The sequence below is a fragment of the Branchiostoma lanceolatum genome, chromosome 16, assembly GCF_035083965.1.
Source record: "Branchiostoma lanceolatum isolate klBraLanc5 chromosome 16, klBraLanc5.hap2, whole genome shotgun sequence".
Taxonomy (NCBI): domain Eukaryota; kingdom Metazoa; phylum Chordata; class Leptocardii; order Amphioxiformes; family Branchiostomatidae; genus Branchiostoma; species Branchiostoma lanceolatum.
Genome location: NC_089737.1, coordinates 9146379 through 9165943, shown reverse-complemented (window position 1 = coordinate 9165943; position 19565 = coordinate 9146379). Strand labels below are relative to the sequence as shown.

Sequence of the window (19565 nt, the reverse complement as noted above, 5' to 3'; positions counted from 1 at the left end):
TCCAAGACGAGATCACCGAGTTGACGAAGAGACAGAGAACATCTTGAAAGCTCTCCAAAAGTAGCAGACTTTTTTGTTGCGTGTAAAGGTTAGATGTTTGTCAAAATAAAATAAATAACATCCTTAAGCCCGTTACAGTGTAGAAAAAATCGATAATCCGCAGAAATTGGCAATCAACAAAGACGGCTGAAGCTGAGTCCCCGTGACAGAGGTTTTATGAAATGGCATACAATCTTTGGATAAAACCGCTGCAATTAAACACATATTTTCTTAAAAGAAGTTGAAATTGAGCAAGTTGAACAAGAGAAGCCATCATAACAATGATACGTATACCAACAAAATATATCAAGAATAGCAATAATAAAGAGTGCGAGAACATCACATTTTCTGAACCGCTGTATAACGGCTTAAAAACATACATGTGCAACTTTCATAATCCCGCAGGATTTCAAAAAGACATAAATCATTTGTTATACTTCATACTAGTAGTAATAGGGAAAATGTATTATATCTGGCTCTGTTTTGAGCATTATTTTTACCTCCTCCACCTGGACAGCCAAGTCGCCATTCCCATGGACAATGGACTCATCAAACATGTCCACCAACCGCCAAGAGATTGTGTACAGACCGCTGTGGATGTCGTATGTGGTGAACTTTACCCTGTAACCAATGGAAAGACAAAATCAATTTAACCTTTAGCACACTGAAGCAGCCTTTTGCACACAATTCCCTATTGGTTGCAGAGTTGGGCGGCAGGAGGCGGTATCGTTGCTTAGTTAATGTCTAAGCAATGATACATCATCGTTTTAACGATATATAGTTATACTATTGCTGCTAGACATTCACACTAACACTGTACATTTTCTTAGTGCTGATAGACATTCACACTTAGTCTAACACTGTCTCTTTCCTTAGTGCTGATAGACATTCACACTAAGACTGTCCATTTCCTTGGTGCTGATAGACATTCACACTAACACTATCCCTTTCTTTAGTGCGCTGATAGACATTCACACCAACACTGTCCATTTCCTTAGTGCTGATAGACATTCACACTAGCACTGTCCCTCTCCTTGGTGCTGATAGACATTCACACACTGTTGAAATAGTCACCGGGTGTAGCGAACCAGAATCTACCCCTGGCCAGAATATACCCGGGTAGATTCTGGTTAGGGGTAGAATCTGGCCTGCCACACTGTGATCACTTAACGTACAGGCAGTCATATAGTTCTCTTGAATTGTGCACAGTTATGCCTTCTACGCCGTTTTTCTCCAGCCAAAAGTCTTCGATGATTGGAGGAGAGCTGTCAACGTGGATGGACACTTCGTCGGTCTGCTGGTTGTCCAGAATGTCAGTTGCTCTGATGTAGACTGTCACAGTGTCACCATCCTCTCTATAGAATAAATAAACATAAAATGGCATACAATTTCAAACAAATGTAATACTGTGACGGTCATCATAATGTACGATACAAAACATGTATTAACCCTTGGCTAGTACATACATTTCATATCATTCAGTGAAATTATTACATGATGATATCTTATCTCTTATTCTGGACATACTGTAATTCTTGTTTCTTTCACCGTAACGTTATGTTCACTGTTTTCACGGTCACCTCTGTACCGTTAGCTTATCATCTTAATGTTCTATCAAAATGTTCTTATATGAAGAATTTCAAGAATGAATAAGAACGAAAAATTAAAGAATTAGTCTAATACTGTGCTATATATTCTTCTGGCAGACTTGATTATATAACACCGTACCCTTCTTAAAACAAGCCAAAGTTATGGCATACAAACCTGGCGATTGTAAATGTCTGAGTTCCTGCGTGTAGATCGTCCACGTCTGTCCAAGTCCCAGGTTCTTTGGTGGTTCCTCCAGCATGGTCTACATGGACTGAGGTCTGAGTAGGGTTATAAAAGATTGTTTTATCAATTATAATACACATCCAGCACCGTTCCCAGACAGCCAAACATTTCACATTCCACAGGATGCCAGGTAATACCTCACCTGGTCCACTGGCACCCCACTTGTAATGTTTTCACACTGGGCAGGGAGGGGGCAATCATCAAGTATATATAAACACTGACAGTCTACTGAAACCAGCTCAGGGGCGCACCCGGGGGAGTCAACAGCTCAAATTTCAAACACTCACAGCCAGGACAGACACATATACATACAAATATTCATTTTTCCCAGCACCATTCCCCAGTGGAATGCTCTGCCTTACACGGTTGTGACGGCTCCTACCGTTGAGTCTTACCGTGCCAGGCTGGAGGCCTGCCCGCCTTAGCCTGGGACCTACCCCCCTATTTTGCCCCTCGCGGGGTCATCTGTGGGCAACAAATATGACGATGATGACGTTTTATAATAGTTACCCGTTTCACCTACCTCAAACGTCACAATGCCCTGTTCATTGACGATGGGCTGTCGAGACCTCTCAGTGGTGTCGACATCGTCGTAGTCATTGTCCAGCTGTGGGTACTCACGGATCCCGTTCAGAAAGTTGCCGTTATGGTGAGTGTGCTGGATAAAGTGGTCTTGGTATTGAAGAACGATCTCTTCGTCAAGATTCGACTGCCACTGTTTGGAAAAAGATAGTTTTGTTTTATCATACGTCCTTACTGTATACAGAGATGTAGATTGAAATGTTCTTAGGATATCAGATAGTTGCTTATTTTAACACAATATTTATTATGTAATCATTAGTGATAATACTATCAAATATGACACATAAAATCATCATGAAATTGCCGTGGCAGTGCACTGAGGACTCCTGTAGCACCGCATACTGGAGTCAATGCTGATCATTATTTGAATATTAGTAGTTCAGGTACAGGTTCAGGTCCGGACCTGTACCTAAACCTGTGTACCTGTACCTGTACCTAAAATTTGTTTAGGTACACAGCTCTAACTTACCACGTAGTCAGTTTCCTCTAGAGCACTTGAGAACCACATGTTTCCAACTTCTGCCAAGCCAGCGTCGTGATCAACAGTGATGTCAGAGCTGTCATCAAAGATGAAGAATCTACGGGCCCTCTGAAAAAAGACGTTAATTTGCATATTTTAGATACTTCACTCAACAGAAATCATTTTTCTGACCAATGGCACTGTGTAGAATATAGAGATTGATGAAAGTTGAGACTTGTTTTGAAAGGTGCTCAAAGGGATTTCAGCGCGTTGAAAGTCAGATATTCAAATTCAATTAGTAAGTTTAGATAACACTGTCCTATTGCATATCGAGCTTCATGGACCAAAGATGAGATCAAGTCGTTGTGTGGTGAGAACTGAGAATCTGGGCGCTGATTTTTTGGTGGTCCTAACATATAAATGACTCCTCGTGTGACTTGTTTCTGTGCTCTTTTTAAACGCCCAAACTCCGAGTATGAAATCATTATAGACATGATTTTCTAATAAGAGCAAATAAATATTGATATCATACAGATTGCCATATCCAGAATATTCCCAGTTTTAATGTTCTGAAATTACTTTGGGCCCCTTCAAAAGTTGTCGAGCTATCGATAATCGCTAATCACCTTCAGGTTTCCAACTTCGTTACCGCCAGAGGCGTCCTCGGCAACGAGGACCGCAGAGAACACGCCTGGGTCCTGACCCGCCATGTTGATCGCGTACTCACTTACGGACGATTCCAGGGTCGCTGAATCAACAGAAACAATGTCAGAATCTATGGTTTCCAAACATGGTAAAGCAATCATTCTTTTTGCTGCATTTCTTCCCCAACATGTAATATTTCTACCATGATAAGAAAACCACCACAATTATCAAACAGCTTGACCTTTGACATACCTGATGTACACCTGGCTAGTGAGTCCTGATTCAGAAATAGTGTCAACATGAAATTCAAGGTAAACGCCTACATAGTAACAGATGCTGTAGCATTGACTAATTTCAGCACCAAAAGCCTTTGGGATGGTTATGACCAATCATAAAAAGTTTCTTTTTTAATTACCTTCATACATGGCAGTGAAACTTTCCCTCAGCGTATCCCCTTGACTGCCGTCCATGCGGTAAACCGCCATGTGATAGCTCTGTATACCAGACCCAGTATCGCCCCATCCACTCCAACGGGCCGTGGGACTCTAAAAACATAGGGTAATGGTATTCACTTTTAGGCTAGCCCCTGAGGTGTCACCGAAATCTGTTTTTGGCAATGCCTCACGGGTGGAGCCAGCAAAACCTTGGTTAAGTTACATGACATACATATGGTCAATATGCAGTAGTAAGGAAGCATCCAATGAGTGATATTCCAGCCATACAGTAGACATGCATATAGCAGGGGATTGAAGACAGGAAATGAGACCTTTGACCTAACTTCCTGTCAGTGTCCCCAATATGCCTAGCTTGTGGAAATAAGTGTGGAAACACACACACACAAACACAAACACCAACACCAAAAGCAATACCTCCCATTTTTACGGAGGTAAACAGTCATCACAATGAATGCTCTAACCTGTTTTGTGAAGGGATCTCCAACGTCTAACATCTGCTGGAATGTCCCTGAATGAAGCGGTGTGGTGGAGTCATACCTAAAAACAGTCATGGTGGTATACAGGTCAAAATCTACCTCCCTGGATCATTTGACTACAGTGTGGCTGTTATAACAATACTTGTTGAATGAGTGTTTTAACTTAACAACCTTTTCTACCATGGGCTAAAACATGTGCTTATTTGTTACTGTAACAGTAAACTTCTGAGTTGTGGGTTGGTCTATAAATGGAGTAAAATGTTTGATTACCAGGTGGTTGGGTATGCTGTAGGGTGGGCGGATGAGTGAGTAATCAACTGACAAAGTGACTGATTGTGTGACTGATTGACTGCCTGATTGATTGAGTAACCAAGTGACTGACTGAGTGACCACTGACTGACTGACTGACAGATTGAGTAACCAACTGACTAACTGCATGACTAACTGAGTAATCAAATGGCTGAGTGACTGAATAAGTAACTGACTGACTGACTGAACAAGTAAGTAACTAACCGAATGATTGACTGACTGACAGACTAATTGACAGACTAAGTAACAATTCAGTGAATGAGTAATCAAATGACTGAGTGATTGAGTGACTAAGTGACTGACTAACCGAGTAACGGAGATGGTCAGAAAATTCACGATTGCGCAGTACAGCACTTACTTCCACTTTGCTCCAGAGGCTTCTGTAGCGTATGGTCCATCGGTGAAGTACCGGTTGTGGCTCTGTCTGGTGTCGAAGTCGTAGTAGGTGAAGAAGCCGCCTACTTTCGCGCTCATTGCAACTGAAATTCTGATGACGAGTACAAAAATAATAGATTGAAAATATGGTTTCAGAAAGACAGAATTTCATGCATTTTCTTCTGTATGATGGTTTAGCTAGGATTAACATATTATGAACATGTAAATGGCTTGCATGTTCCACTGTTGACAATCTTGACTGCATGTGAATGAGTAAGAAATACCTATATGTACATTTAATCGGTAGAAAATATTTGAGAGAACAAAAATTTAAATGAGGAAATTGAAATATGTACTTGATAATGAAAATACAAATACATTTTCAATAGATACAAATACACTGAATTTTAAAACACTATATATATGAGTAAAGAAATATTACTGTCACAATAACATGAATTGTTAAAAAGAAACTTGTGACAAGAATGTAAATTAGTAAAACATACTTGTCACAACTATGTAAATGAGTGAAACAAAATGTGTCACAACTATGTAAATTACTAAATAAATACAATGTAAAGCCTTTTTTTTACTCACTCATCGCCATGCACCACCGACGATGACCACGGTTGGACGTTCTCACATGTTATGGCAGAGTCCAGGGGAGGGTTGGTCTTACTGAGAGCGACGTCACAGGGCACTGTACCACTTGATATAGCCACTATAAATAGCATAAAACACAGCAGAAAATGTTTGTTTTCAATCTATATACAGTTATTGCAATACAGGGTATTCAAAGGCACACTGATTCTGTATCATATATCACTAACTCACTCATTTACTCACTCATTCACTCGCTCATTATCCAGTGACATAATTGACATAATGATATTATACTGAAAATCCAATTTTTGAGGGGACTTAATCTTTAGCACACTGAAGTAGCTACTTGGCAACCAATGCTCTATTGGTTACAGGGTTAGGCGGCAGAGAGAAGGTTAATTTTTCAGTAGAAGAAAAATTATTAAGGTATGGTAGGTTGTTTAGTGCAATGTAACTAGTTGCTGCCATGCCACATACCTGCAAAGAGTTATGCCGAAGAGTCGTTGTATTCGAATTTGGCTATACAAGTACAGAATTAAAGAAAATTTACAGAAGAATGATATTCATGTTTATCTAGTAGTTTTCCCGCCTTTAGTATCTCGCACCTGCGCACTAGGTACCAGGGGCCAAGATTGTTTAAACTAGGTAAAGATCACAACTCACACATGTATACGAACTCACGTGTTGTGTTGACAGAACTCCAGAACTTTCTGTACAGAGTAGAAAACTACATCCGGGGACTTGGCCCCTGGTACCTAGTGCGCAGGTGCGAGATACTAAAGGCGGGAAAACTTCAAGGCTGGGGAAAATCCTGCAAAACTTACCCGAGTTTCTCAGGTGGGTCCAGGACACAGTACTTTCCATGATACCGACTTTAAAAGCCCGGATGTAGGAGTAAAACTCGGGGTTGGGCCGTGTGTAGGACAGGGCCCATTCAAACTCCAGGCTAGTGGGGACCTAGGAGAAAGAAATTTGATTATTTCCTTGGACAGCCTGTATGAAAAATAGATTCTGTCTGTATCTACAAACTTCTTGGCTTAACTCTTGTAAAGTCCTGATGAGACTAAAAAATAATACAATCAACGTAAGCCATACCAAGTGAAGAAAACGAGCAAAAAAAGGAAATCAAAGATATAAAAACTCTGTGAAATGTATCTTGATGATATGATACAATAACTAGTTTTTATGAACTTTTTGTTTTATTCTTTATTATGAATTTCTTGCTGATTCTGTCTAATGCATTTTTCCACTGGCTATCATAGGGCAACAATCAGGCATATAGCAAACAATTGAAGACAGGAAATGAAACTAGGACCTTCCTGGGACCTTTGACCGAACTTCTTGTCAATGTCCCCAATGCGCCTAGCATGTGGGAACCAGCCACTGTCTACTGCATTAAAATAACTAGACACACAAGCAAACAAACAGACAAACATGTTTAAAGCAAAACCTCAGTCTGTATCCTGAGTGAAACATTGTTTTCTGATTTTTCAACAAACTCTTTAACCTGAAGTATGTCAAGTAATACCTTGTTGGTCCAGACATCCATGTTGTTCTGGTCTAAATCGGCCACCCCACCAGAGTCATCATGCAGCATTGCTAGCCAGTGCATGAATTCTGGCACCTCTTGGACTAGTAAGGAGAAATCACAAGTTAAGTACTTATAATAGGACATAATATTTAAATCACCAAGAGGGTTAATGATGGGTCTTTGGTGCAATTTGTGAAGGTTTGCAGGGGGGGGGGGGCTGCTTACGCTTCAATCTTTAGATATACGAGTGTCGGCAACGCATAACGCTAAATCTAAGAAGACAGAAATGTTTAACCGTAAATTGATGCGCATCCAAAATGCGCTGCACTACTTTTGTGTTACTACCTTCGGGCAATATGGCAATCGACTACACAATGCAGATATTTTTTCACTCATCCCTAACGATGAATTATGGAAAACAAATAATGTTCTATGTAGATGTTTAGTGACCATTTGCACTTTACAAATAATCTACAACATTCAACGTTGAATTTGAAAGGGTCCGGTATGACTAATGTTGAAGTGAAAAAGATCCCTGCACTTGGCTTATTTGTGGGTGGGTGGGTTCTTGTTTGTGAACCTATCTTTTAGCATTACTCTTTCCGAGCATTGATGACGATAAGCATAATATTAATAAGCATTGTCAATAATGGATGGGTATTTATGATATTTTGGTATGTGGATATGTGTCAGCTAAACAAGGGACAAGTTTGCTTATGGGCCTCCTAGTGGCTTTCTATGATACTGCAGTAGAACTTGAGTCTATACCTTCTTTGTAATATCGGAATGATTGACATATTGCATCAAGAAGTAATGAACTTACTGGTTAGGCAAGAACCTCCAGAGAAACCAGAAGTGCACGAGCAGGAATCAACCAGACCACATGTGCCAGGGAAGCACAGGTTACTGTCACTTTTCCACGAGCAACGCTCTGTTGAAAGAAAGGTTCTGATTGGTCAGGTTGTCATATTAATGGTCTGACTGCATGGTTATCATGTGTTGTTCTAAAAGAAAGCGTATAATTGGTCAGAACCCAGATGGTCACACTCAAATCCCATGCACTTATTGGTCAGATTTCATTTTGACATGAATGCTGAGTGAATGGTCATATCGTCATATTCCATGCACTGAGCATTATTTTGAAAGCAAGGTTGTGATTGGTCAGATGGTCATATTCCATACACCAATCGGGCCAACAATCAGGACATATAAGGACCAATCAGGTCATGATATGTTATTTGGAAAGGAAGGTTGTGGTTGGCTATGGCTATAGTCCATGCACTGATTGGTCATTATGTGTTATTCTGAAAGAAAGGCTCTGATTGCTCAGAGATAGTCATATTCAATACACTCATTGGTCAACATGTTTTATTTTGATGATTCTGATTGGTCTGATGATTAATCCATTCCTGTACTAGTTCGTAATCATGTGTCACCATGTTTTACAAATCACAAAACATGGTTGGTAGAAAGATGCAAGAAAAGTGATATACATATTATAGAATACAACACGGGGACCGAAGGTGATGCGGAATACACCGTGTGTGTTTTTTTTAAAATTTAAGTCATACCCACCCGAGAAAACACGGAATGCGCCAGAAGTCGAGGGAGTTTGTGTCCTCGAAGAACAAAAACTGTTACAACATTGATTCCAACCTCCGAATCAGGTATTCGAATTTTCGACGGCGGCGCAGTCGGCGCGCTCGAAATACATTTTGATATTCTATGGAAGCCCTTGTGATACAACTTAAAACCCCGTGTGATACGGAACATTATTACACGGCCTGGAACACCCGTATCGAACGTTTTCATGGCCCAGGTAAGACATAAATATTGCTTATAACGTTATCACAGTCAATATAATGATATAAATGTGTGTACTTACTTTGGCAGTTCATCCCAGAAACGTCATAAGCCCTCGCTGGTTTCCCACCGTATGTTCCGTAGTCGCTATGGCAGACTGGGCAAACATCGTTCCAGCACAGGTGGGCGTTACATAAGGAGTCCGTACAGATGCCTGCAAATCAACAAATGAAAAATTTAGATTATGGTCTCATACTTGGCCGTTCCATTGGAATCAACGTTAAAATACGCAACTTTAGGACTGCAAATATAGAAAACGAACAAATGTTCTGAAGATGTTTTGCTTTCTGTTGGAAGAACATGTGTTCGTCATGCAATAAAAAAAAGATTCACCCAAATCTAACCTAGACAACGATATTTAGCGCATTTTAAACTGCAAGAAGCCACTATCCGCACGAGGCCGCTGTTGTACCGCCAGCGGCTGACCGCAACACCCATGACAAAATGCGTACACGTCCGACCTATCGCTCGATCGGATGACGAAACTTTCCTACCTAATCCTGACAGTAATAAACAAGCTATCATCTCAAATTCTTTTTATATCAGGTTGACTTTACACTCAGACACACGCATTCTTTTCTTTCCTGTTCCCATATCATATACTTACGGGCACATTGGCCTGATGAGTATTCGTAGCCACCACAGCAGAAGTACGATGTTTTAGGGCAGGTGGCTGCCCTATACGATGTTCGGTACCTATTGGGATAAAAATATGGCTTGATTCAATTAAACATGAAGTAATCAAGATTATCTCTCTGAATTTCATCCTGTATCACCGCCAAGGTCGATTTTTGGCCCCCCTGGTATGTGGCCTTGGTATTGCAGCAAAACTGCCATTTTTTGTATCTTTCGACCTGGATGTCAAGGTTCATGATTTCTTTGGTGGCAAATAGCTCATGGTATAAGGGCAAAGGGGTGTAGGTTTGGGCCCCCTAACAGCTTGCTCTGGAACTGCAGGGGCGTTTTTGCCAAAATCTTCAAAGGAGAAGAACTGACCAAAGGAACGACAGATTTCCAATATATTTTTCTTTTGGGTGTTTCAAGGATGCCACTTACAGCAAAATGGTATTATCAAGACCTTCTCAATAGTGTCTTAAACACTATCTGAAGTCTTTAAAGACACAGTTTGTGGATTACTAAATTAAATGCTCCATTAATAGATCTTTAACTTTATATCTTACCTTATTTTAGAATTCAATGTGGCGGTCTTAGGGTATACGTACCCAGTGCAATTTTTAGAGATATTACATGTACATGTATGTAAAAACTTTGTGCAATGCATGGTGACTGATTCTACAAGCCTAAGTACATACTCAGTGCAGGTTGACCATTGGATTCCAAGAAAACCACCACAATTCGTTGAGTAGCTCTGTGAGAACGACTCCGTAACAATGAAAAATGGAGGTATAGTTTTTTGTCCCGATTGTCTCTTTGAGAGTGTTTGTGTGTGCTTGTGAGTATGTGCGCATGTGTGTGTGTGTGTCTACGTGTGTGTGTATGTGGAATTATGAACGTTAACGTGGAAAAAACGTTGTACCCACATTGTTCAAAAACTTTGGTGACTAATTCTACATACCTTGAGCAGGTTGACCACCCAAGTCCAAATATGCCGCAGTTGGTTGAGTATTGCTGTGTGTACTGCTCCGTACACGGACATGTCGTCTCGCCCGTACAGACATTGGGTCTGAGGACAAAAACAAAACAAATACTGGTCATGACAAAAAGATCTCATGATCATACATTAATGTCTCCTGGTTTTATGTATCAGTTTTGCTGTTACTCAATGGCATGTGTTTTACTTACTTTGTACATGTGCAGTTACCTTTTGTGTTATTTTGAAAATTTGATAAAAAGAAAGAGACGAAAAAAAGAAAGTGATCTTTGATCAGTTTTAGCTCACTGTAGGGCTATTCTTTCACTGGTCAGGACAGAGAAGACTGCCATACGCTTCGCTCACTTGGTGGATTTATTCCGTGGTTATAGCAAATGACCAGGCGTTATGACACCATATACACCCCGGGCGGGTCATTAACCTTTAATACGAGAAAATCTATTAATAAATATTTCTCAGAGGATGAGATCTTTGGACTCTTATTGCCTGTGTTATGTTTGTAGTTGGCCCCTTACTGAAGCAGCCTTGACCGCATTGTAATAATTTGTCTCTCTATGTATATGTCACAGTAGAGATGGCGATTCAGGACAATCGGCGATTGTCCTAGGACAGATCGCGATCGCCGTTTGTCCTAGGACAGACTGCGATCGCGATCTGTCCTAGGACAATCACCGATTCTACTAGTAGAGATCGCGATCGCAATCTGTCCTAGGACAAACGGCGATCGCGATCTGTCCTAGGACAATCGCCTATTCTTCTAGTAGAGATTGCGATCGCAATCTGTCCTAGGACAAACGGCGATCCAAACTTAGCGAAACAGCGATCCCTCAGCTAGAGGTTCATCAAATGGGTTGCTGGATGTGGGTTTGAATTCAATAGGTGTGAAACTGTGAGTAATATCTTGACACCTCAAAATTTGCATACTGAAACATTGTTGGATCACCTTCTTCCAACTGACATCTTTCACACATTATCAAAATTTTGTCACTCAACTTTATCAGAAATTACTTTATCAGAAAACATACTCATTCATCCATTAAAAAATATGAAGTAATTCACCTAAAATAGTTGATAATTATGAAATGTAGGCAGTATGCTAAACCTGATTGAAATGTTGTGTAATGATTCATTCTATTTTAAAGCATTTCCATCTAATCAGAATTTGTCCAGGCAAGTAGAATCGCCGTTTGTCCTAGGACAGATCGCGATCGCAAGCTTGTCCAAGTAGAATCGCCGTTTGTCCTAGGACAGATTGCGATCGCAATCTCTACTAGTAGAATCGGCGATTGTCCTGGACAGATCGCGATCGCAAGCTTGTCCAAGTAGAATCGCCGTTTGTCCTAGGACAGATTGCGATCGCAATCTCTACTAGTAGAATCGGCGATTGTCCTAGGACAGATCGCAATCACAGTCTGTCCTAGGACAAACGGCAATCGCGATCTGTCCTAGGACAATCGCCGATTGTCCTGAATCGCCATCTCTACTGTGACATATATATATTCATTTCAATGTGAATTGAAAAATCGTGAAAGACAGTCAACATCATGTGCAGCACAACGTCAAGATATCCTTTGGCAAAGATGAATGTAAATAAAATATAATTCAGTGTCTGAGGTAGCAAAAATTTTGAACATACTTCAACTGTATGTGCAACATTTCAAAGGAGGAAGGAGTGTGAAAATTCGACAGCTGGGTCTGATGTCAAATCACTTGTAAAACAGGCGATTATACTACACCAAGAACAGAAATAAATTAGACGCCCTCCTTTTGCAGAGGACACCCTACTAGGAGCCCTTTTCCCCTGGTGATTACATACTCATACATTTCCCCCCCCCCCTACCACTGTTGTTTTTCTCACATACCACTGATACAGCATGAAAATTGATTGACGGACATACGTATCGAGTTAGTTATTGGGCAGGTCTGTCCCCTCTCCAATTTTTGGACACCCAGTCTGAAATTCCTAGATAAAACCCCGCGTACGTCACAGGCTATTGGCTAGCAGGGCGTCTTTTGGACGCCCAACACTAAGAAAACAGGAAAATTGGACGGCCTTCTTTTACAGAGGATACCCAGACGACACCCTGTATCCGTGGTACTTACATACCCATGCATATGTGTTTCCCCACACACACTCACTGATGCAGAATAGACCACTCCACATACAAGACAGTTGAACAGCATGTAAATTGATTGAAATACTACCAAGTAATTGTTAATCCATAGAGCACATTGGAAAGTTCCCATTGCCCCCCCCCCCCCTAATTTGTGGTCGCCCTGTCTATAAATCCTAGCTTAAAGTAAACCCCCGCGTACGAGAAATGACTTACTGTTGCGAGAAGGTTGCCTCGGATTCTAGAGCTGCAATGGCGGCGTCAGCTTCTGCGTTGACTCTTGCGATCTCGGCGTTCGCATCACTTATTATTCCCAGCATAGCATTTAAGGGGGCCAGGGCGGTTTGTGCAAGCCTCCAGGCGTTGGCTTGATCAACCGTACAGAACTCCTCTGCTGTGACCTGGGTCGGTAACTCTGCCGTCAGAAGCCACAACAGACAGCACAGCCTCAGCAGTACTCCGGCAGCCATGGCAGGACCAGGATTTAGCCCTGAAAGATGAGGAAGATAGATCTAAGGACACGTTGACACGGGATCGAAGGGTTCTGGGTTCAAACCCCTAGCAGAATTACACTGGTTGAAGACAGACTGGCGGGACCCTGGGTCCTTCTCCTATAAAAACTTCAGATCACCATATGAATTTCAAAGATAACGTCTTTTTACGTTTGTCGACGTCTTTTAAAAAAAAATACTTTTACTTCGTGTATCATATTCCAATCATTAAAGTCATGGTCACACATCCACTCACACTAATCCAATGTTGGTCGCTATCTTCGTATTGTGGAAAGGAGGCCTTGCATATAGGCCCGATTCACTCACAAGTTTTCGGAGTCGACTCGGGGCTGTGTGTTAGGAGCTTTGGGCTGCTCCAAGTACTAGATAGAAAACGCTACTTGAGTGGCCTACTTCCTTGCACAGTCATTTGTCGACTCCAAGTCGACTCAAAAACGCGTGTTTAAACCCAGCCATAGATATCCTCAGTTTTTAAGATAGTAGCATCGAAGCTTTTCACTCACTTGACATTTAAATCAACAAAACGTCACAATTTGGAAACTGCGGCAGACAAACGTAGAGAACTTGTACGCATAGACGATGGTTACACAGTATCTAACAGTTTCAGCTGAAGGCGGTTAGTTCTGGACAATGTATGCATGACTGTATGTCTTGTTTTACACTTAACTAGTCTTTCAAGACCACATCAGTGCTTGTACCGCTACATGGCGTATATACTATAAGATGCAAGACGGCCAGGCACAGCGACATTGCGCTACAAACAAACGACGACAAAACAAGGTAAAGACACAAACCTTCTCAACCCCTGCAAGCAGCGCCGTCAAATATCTCACAAGAACGCAGGAATCTGACGTACACTTTCCACAAACGCGTGAGATTTTGTTTCTTCAGGTCTAACAACTTTTGCTTGCAAAATAAGGCATGCAAACCAGGCCTTAGATGGTTGTAACGGTCTGTTTCGGACAAGCCGCCGGCCTCTGTTACGATTAGCCCGGGCGAAGGGCTCTCAGAGTGCGCTGGACAAAACCCGCTCACTCGCCGTACCCAAAACCTAGCTCTTTCAAGCCAGTAGTTATTGATATATTTGCTTTTCCCCACCCACGAAATCATATCCGTTTTGCTATTCACAGAGGCTTGAGACTAAAGAAGGGTATCTCGTTTCTTGGTTCAGCAAGACCTACCGAACTGGTAAGAGTAACATAACAAGGTCACTGGGTAATCTGTTTATGTCGTGAAAACAACTCATTGACCAGAGAAACCACTTTGAATACATACCACAAAGACATGTCGTAATGTTCTATACAACACAAAGTAACCATAACTGCTACGTGCACTCGCATTGCAGTGTCTAGAGACACTATTTTTCTTAACTTCTTAACATGTACTAGATGTTTTAACACAGAATCCGACCCATTTTGGCATCCATTCTTAGTTAAGTAAAATCAGAAACCTTGCATGTTTTAGTGCTAACATAAGTCCATTATACGGTTGGACATAAAACAAGGAGTTAACGCGTAGAAGAGAAGCAGGTAGTGCAGTATAAATAAAGAAATATTGAATCAAAGAGTGACAAAGTGACAAAGAAATAATTTTGAACTGTTATTAGTTCACTTGCAGTCATACGAAATCAACAGTGTTTCTGTAACAATTTACAAAAGTTGGTTTGCCGATAGTTCTAAATTTCATGCCAGAAATCGTTTGGATGTTTTAAGAAGAAAAAAAGGCATCATCATTAAAAAGAGCAGGAATCCCGTGAGACTATAAATTCTTGATCAGAACGCTACATGAGCACTATATGATTTGGTCAATCCATTATCTTATACTGGAAAGTAGTCGGAATTTTTCCATAAGATTATTATGCTAACCAGACACAGATGAGCTTTATTTAATGTAGGTGAATAAAAAGGTAAAGGTAGTCCCATAGCCTTTTTGAGGCTGTAGGGGCAGTGGGTTGTTATCCACTATGTATGGGGCACGGTATTGGAAGCAGAGCCCAACCCTCTCCTTCCACCGCCTTTTACCTCCCCAACCGAAGTCAGGTACCCATTTTTACATCTGGGTGAAGTGAAGAAAGTCGTGTTTAGTGCTTTTCCCAAGGGCACAACATCGGTGGCATGTCATATGGGATTCGAACTCAGGACTTCTGGCCGGGTTAGGGGCCAAACACTCTATCCGTCACACCAACACAACGCCAACCTTAAACTTTCATGCCAATATCTGACTCTGGATTGGGCGCAAATTTCCTCACAAAACATATTCCTGAACGCAAAAATATAAAACGTCGAATCTACAGATGAAACAAAATCGCTGACAAATGCAGATGCCTGCCGACAAACGACATGACAATTCAGAACTACCATATCTGTCCATGACACTTTTCATGTCAATAAACTATTTAACTAGTGATTAATGATGTAAAACCACTTGACCCATTTGCTGACTGTTTATCTTGGCACGTTTAAAAACCTTCTTACACAAAAGACGCCCTCTTGCGTCGTATCTTGTTCCTCATCCACAAGAAAGAGCCATCATAGGCAGAGGATATCATACCTTACCATGGTTGGGTCAGACAAAAAACGCCATCTTCTACATTGCGAATGTTTGATATTCTAATCAAAGGTCGTGCATATGAAGAGGAAAATATTTATTTGACCAAAATCAAATCTTACACGAACTGCATGCTACATAGCACTTATATAGCGTCTATATATGGCCTCCGTCCGTCAGTATTGACCATGGTAAAATCCTAATTCACAACAGCCCTACAGCATCGACTATGGCTAAAAAGCCCTATACGAGAATGGCAGTCTCTGCCACAAAAATCACATCTGTTAGCTGACTCAGTTCTGTTGCAAAGCTCTTTTCTGCAGATCCGCTTTTCTTCTGCGCTGTGCATCAGTCTGGCTTCTCCTGATTTGTGCTGTCTGGACAGTGTGCATCTCCACCTGGAACGGTCCCTTGGAAGGTCCTCCCAGTGCTCCGTATCAATATCTAGAGCCTTCAAGTCCCTCTTGCAGACATCTTTGAAACGCAGCTGTGGCCTTCCGGTACGTCTCTTTCCTGAGATCAGTTCTCCGTAGAGAACATAGCATCTAGCTTACCGTAACCTACACGTGTCATCCTTGAGAAATAAGATGTTTATCAACGGTAGAGACACTTTGGTCTCCAAAGTGCTGTTCTAACATATCTGTTGTCTTGCAACCTATAATTTCATACACAGTTGTAAAATGTTTAGTAGGTCGATGTGTACAATCGCTGGAAGATAACACTAAGATATGTGTAGTTAGGGATTAAACATATTCAATGCAGAAAAAAAGTAAAAATTGCATGGACTGCTTGCGCACATGCGATCAAAACCTTTGCCTTGATCATGGCTTTAAAACCTGTCCGTGGGAAATGTAAAGTAGTGACTTTTGAGAATATTTTATAGAAACTTTGGTTTCATCCTTATGTCCAAAAGACACATACACATTGTGACCCATTGTACCATGTTATGCTATGATATATGTTGATAGATTTATTAGGACTTTCATGATCTAATCTGTATCTCTGTCGTATTTTGTCTGACTCTTACCTTTTCCCTCAATGAAAAGCGGCCTGCAGGCCGATTTGAGCTTCTCATGAATAAACAAAGTTCAAACAAACAACAAAACCCTGACCTCCTTTTTACACCCAAAGGCGTATCACCGCGGACCAGTTACGTAACCCCTGAATGGTGTTTACCTCTGTGGTATCGAAAGCCTTATCAAAACAGCTAGCATCCGCGGGTGACTGCAACACTAAAGGATCAAGCTTACCCATAACAAAACTTGTTTGAGCTTCACAACTCGCTAGGGGGCGTAGTTGATACACGGTGAAGAGCGATGGCGCAGTAAAGCAAGTACGGTAGAAATCATGATCATGTCTAATCAGTTTGGGTGTACGGTATGTGTTTCAAGTTAGGTACAACCCTCGTAATCTTAAAATCTCGCCCCTGTCATAGTTGGACACGTGACGAGACAACGGCGTTTGGAAAAGCTCTGAAAGTCTTTCAATTGTTTTTTTCAATGCTCATAAAATTGATTAAAGATACTGTACATTTACAATTCTTATCTATTTCAGACAAGGTTGGTAGATAGGTAGTATCTATTTCAGACAAGTTTACATGATTTTACATTAGTCAGGTAGAGTTTAGTAACGTTTTTTTACAGATGCCACTAGATTCTTTTTCGTGTTGGTTAGAAAAATAAATGTGCTGTTAGCCAGTCTCCTAAAGCGCCTGCATAGCCAGGCTACACCTTCATGCCACCTTGTCAATGTTGACCCCTACACATATCCCCTACAATAACAACAAAGCGCCCGCCTCTAGCTGAAAACTTACCCTAAGCCCCTTTCAATTGGGATCTATAAATACAACTAGATTGATGGCAAAGATGTTGTCTTAGTCAGCTAAACCGTTCGCTTTGCCCGTAGAAGAACCTAAAACCACATAAAGGACCACCTCAGCATTGTAAACAATACACGCATTCAGTACTACTCGACCGTTCTATGAAGGCCTAAGACCTGTCTTTACATTGTGCTTACCTGTCTTGACACAATCGTGTGCATATACTCTTAACATGGATTAGGGACAAGGAGTGTCACTTGTTTCTAGATCTCTTAACAAAGATTCAAAACTACATGTAACGGTCAGATCCATGCATTTTAGTAAATCATTAAGAATACGAAAAATTAGAAATAAAAGGAAATTTGAACGATCACATATTTGATTGCAATTACAATGGTGATGTTGCGATGTTTTTAAACTTGTTTGTGATACAAAAACATTGTAATTTCAATGGTGTGGTACGGGATTTTTTGCAACATTTTGCAACATTATGATTTTAGCAACGCATCACCTGTATATTAGACATGGATATTGTGAGGATGTCTGTGGAAAATCTAGAAATAGAAATGAAATTAAAAGGTTGTGAAACAGAAAAGAAAGATTGAATTCAGAAGCCGTGAAATTATGTGAGCTATGGGTGTTTAATCATCTATCAACCAGCATATGTACGTTGAGAAAGACAAATTTGTGGGCATCACTGTTGCTTAGCAACAAGACACAACAGGACCCCTATCTCATCTTTACGTTTACTGGTGCGTTTAGCGGAACAGACTTTGCGTTTAGCGATAAATGGGCCCGTCATTCTTCAACCTCCGATTCAGTGAACCAAAAAGTTTCCTTCAAAGTTCAACAGAGAGCGTGAGAGACAAAGAATTCTAAATTTTCTCTGGAACTGATTTCTTTCTCCTTTTTTATGTCAGCGCTTTTCATACATACACTGGGTAACGACGAATTCCTTGGCTTTTCTTTTGTCCAAACCAGTTCTACCGTCCGAAAATTGTAAAGAAAATATTGTTAGTCAGAACGTTTAAAGAAACATAACATTCGTTGTTATTCTTATCCGTACTGTTTTGAATCTGTAATATGTGTTAGGTTGACAAGAAACTCGTTTTGTTGACATAAATAAAATTGTTTTGAATTTGAATGTGTCCATGTTTTTTTTCTGATCTGGGCCATACGTATTAGATTATATGGATGGAATTTTATCTAGGCACCACGAAGCAGATGCAAGATGTGAAAAAAGCTGGACAAAAAAGTTGTTTATGAAATTATGATATCCAAGTTGTGAATAATGTTGATCAAATGACCGAACACACAGAAAATGGTATGGCAAGCAATTGATTCTTTATATTTGCCGTTACACACCTTCTTTGACTTCTCCAATTAGTATCCATCATCTCCAATTTCTTTTCAATGTACGGCTTATATTTGCGCATTTTGTAGCTTCTTCGTATGATATCTACAGTATTGTCGCTAACTTTTTTTTTTGAAAACGGCAAGAAGTTGATGTGTGTGCACTCTTGTATGAAAGTAGAAATAATTGCACTGCTGACAGGATGATCCTGTCAGCAGTTCAGATTTTTCCACTACTGACAGGATGATCCTGTCAGCAGTGCAGATTTTTCCACTACTGACAGGATCGTCCTGTTAGTAGCCACTTCCTCCCTAGATACAAACGTAGTGCCGCAAATCGTCATACTGTCGTAAAACAGGTCAGGCCTGCCGCATACCTTGACGCAAAGTAACACTACACCTGCCCAATAGCGTAGGGACCTGTCAGCTTTGTGTGT

General features: G+C 40.8%; 1 protein-coding gene across 1 annotated transcript in view; it reads right to left on the bottom strand.

Annotated features, from left to right (window-relative positions):
- The window catches only part of LOC136422212 (uncharacterized), a 52354-nt gene extending 37677 nt beyond the window's left edge, over nt 1–14677 (bottom strand). The window contains exons 1-18 of the mRNA XM_066409858.1: nt 14204–14677; nt 13114–13387; nt 10748–10855; nt 9779–9867; nt 9194–9325; nt 8132–8239; nt 7306–7409; nt 6602–6734; nt 5772–5895; nt 5158–5286; nt 4476–4551; nt 3975–4104; nt 3541–3662; nt 2924–3043; nt 2396–2587; nt 1804–1907; nt 1215–1394; nt 540–660 (exon numbers count right to left, since the gene is read on the bottom strand). Of these exons, the coding sequence (XP_066265955.1) occupies nt 540–660; nt 1215–1394; nt 1804–1907; nt 2396–2587; nt 2924–3043; nt 3541–3662; nt 3975–4104; nt 4476–4551; nt 5158–5286; nt 5772–5895; nt 6602–6734; nt 7306–7409; nt 8132–8239; nt 9194–9325; nt 9779–9867; nt 10748–10855; nt 13114–13367 (2226 nt within the window). The 5' untranslated portion in view covers nt 13368–13387; nt 14204–14677. The remainder of the gene's footprint in view (nt 1–539; nt 661–1214; nt 1395–1803; nt 1908–2395; nt 2588–2923; nt 3044–3540; nt 3663–3974; nt 4105–4475; nt 4552–5157; nt 5287–5771; nt 5896–6601; nt 6735–7305; nt 7410–8131; nt 8240–9193; nt 9326–9778; nt 9868–10747; nt 10856–13113; nt 13388–14203) is intronic.
- Between the last annotated feature and the right edge of the window lie 4888 nt (nt 14678–19565).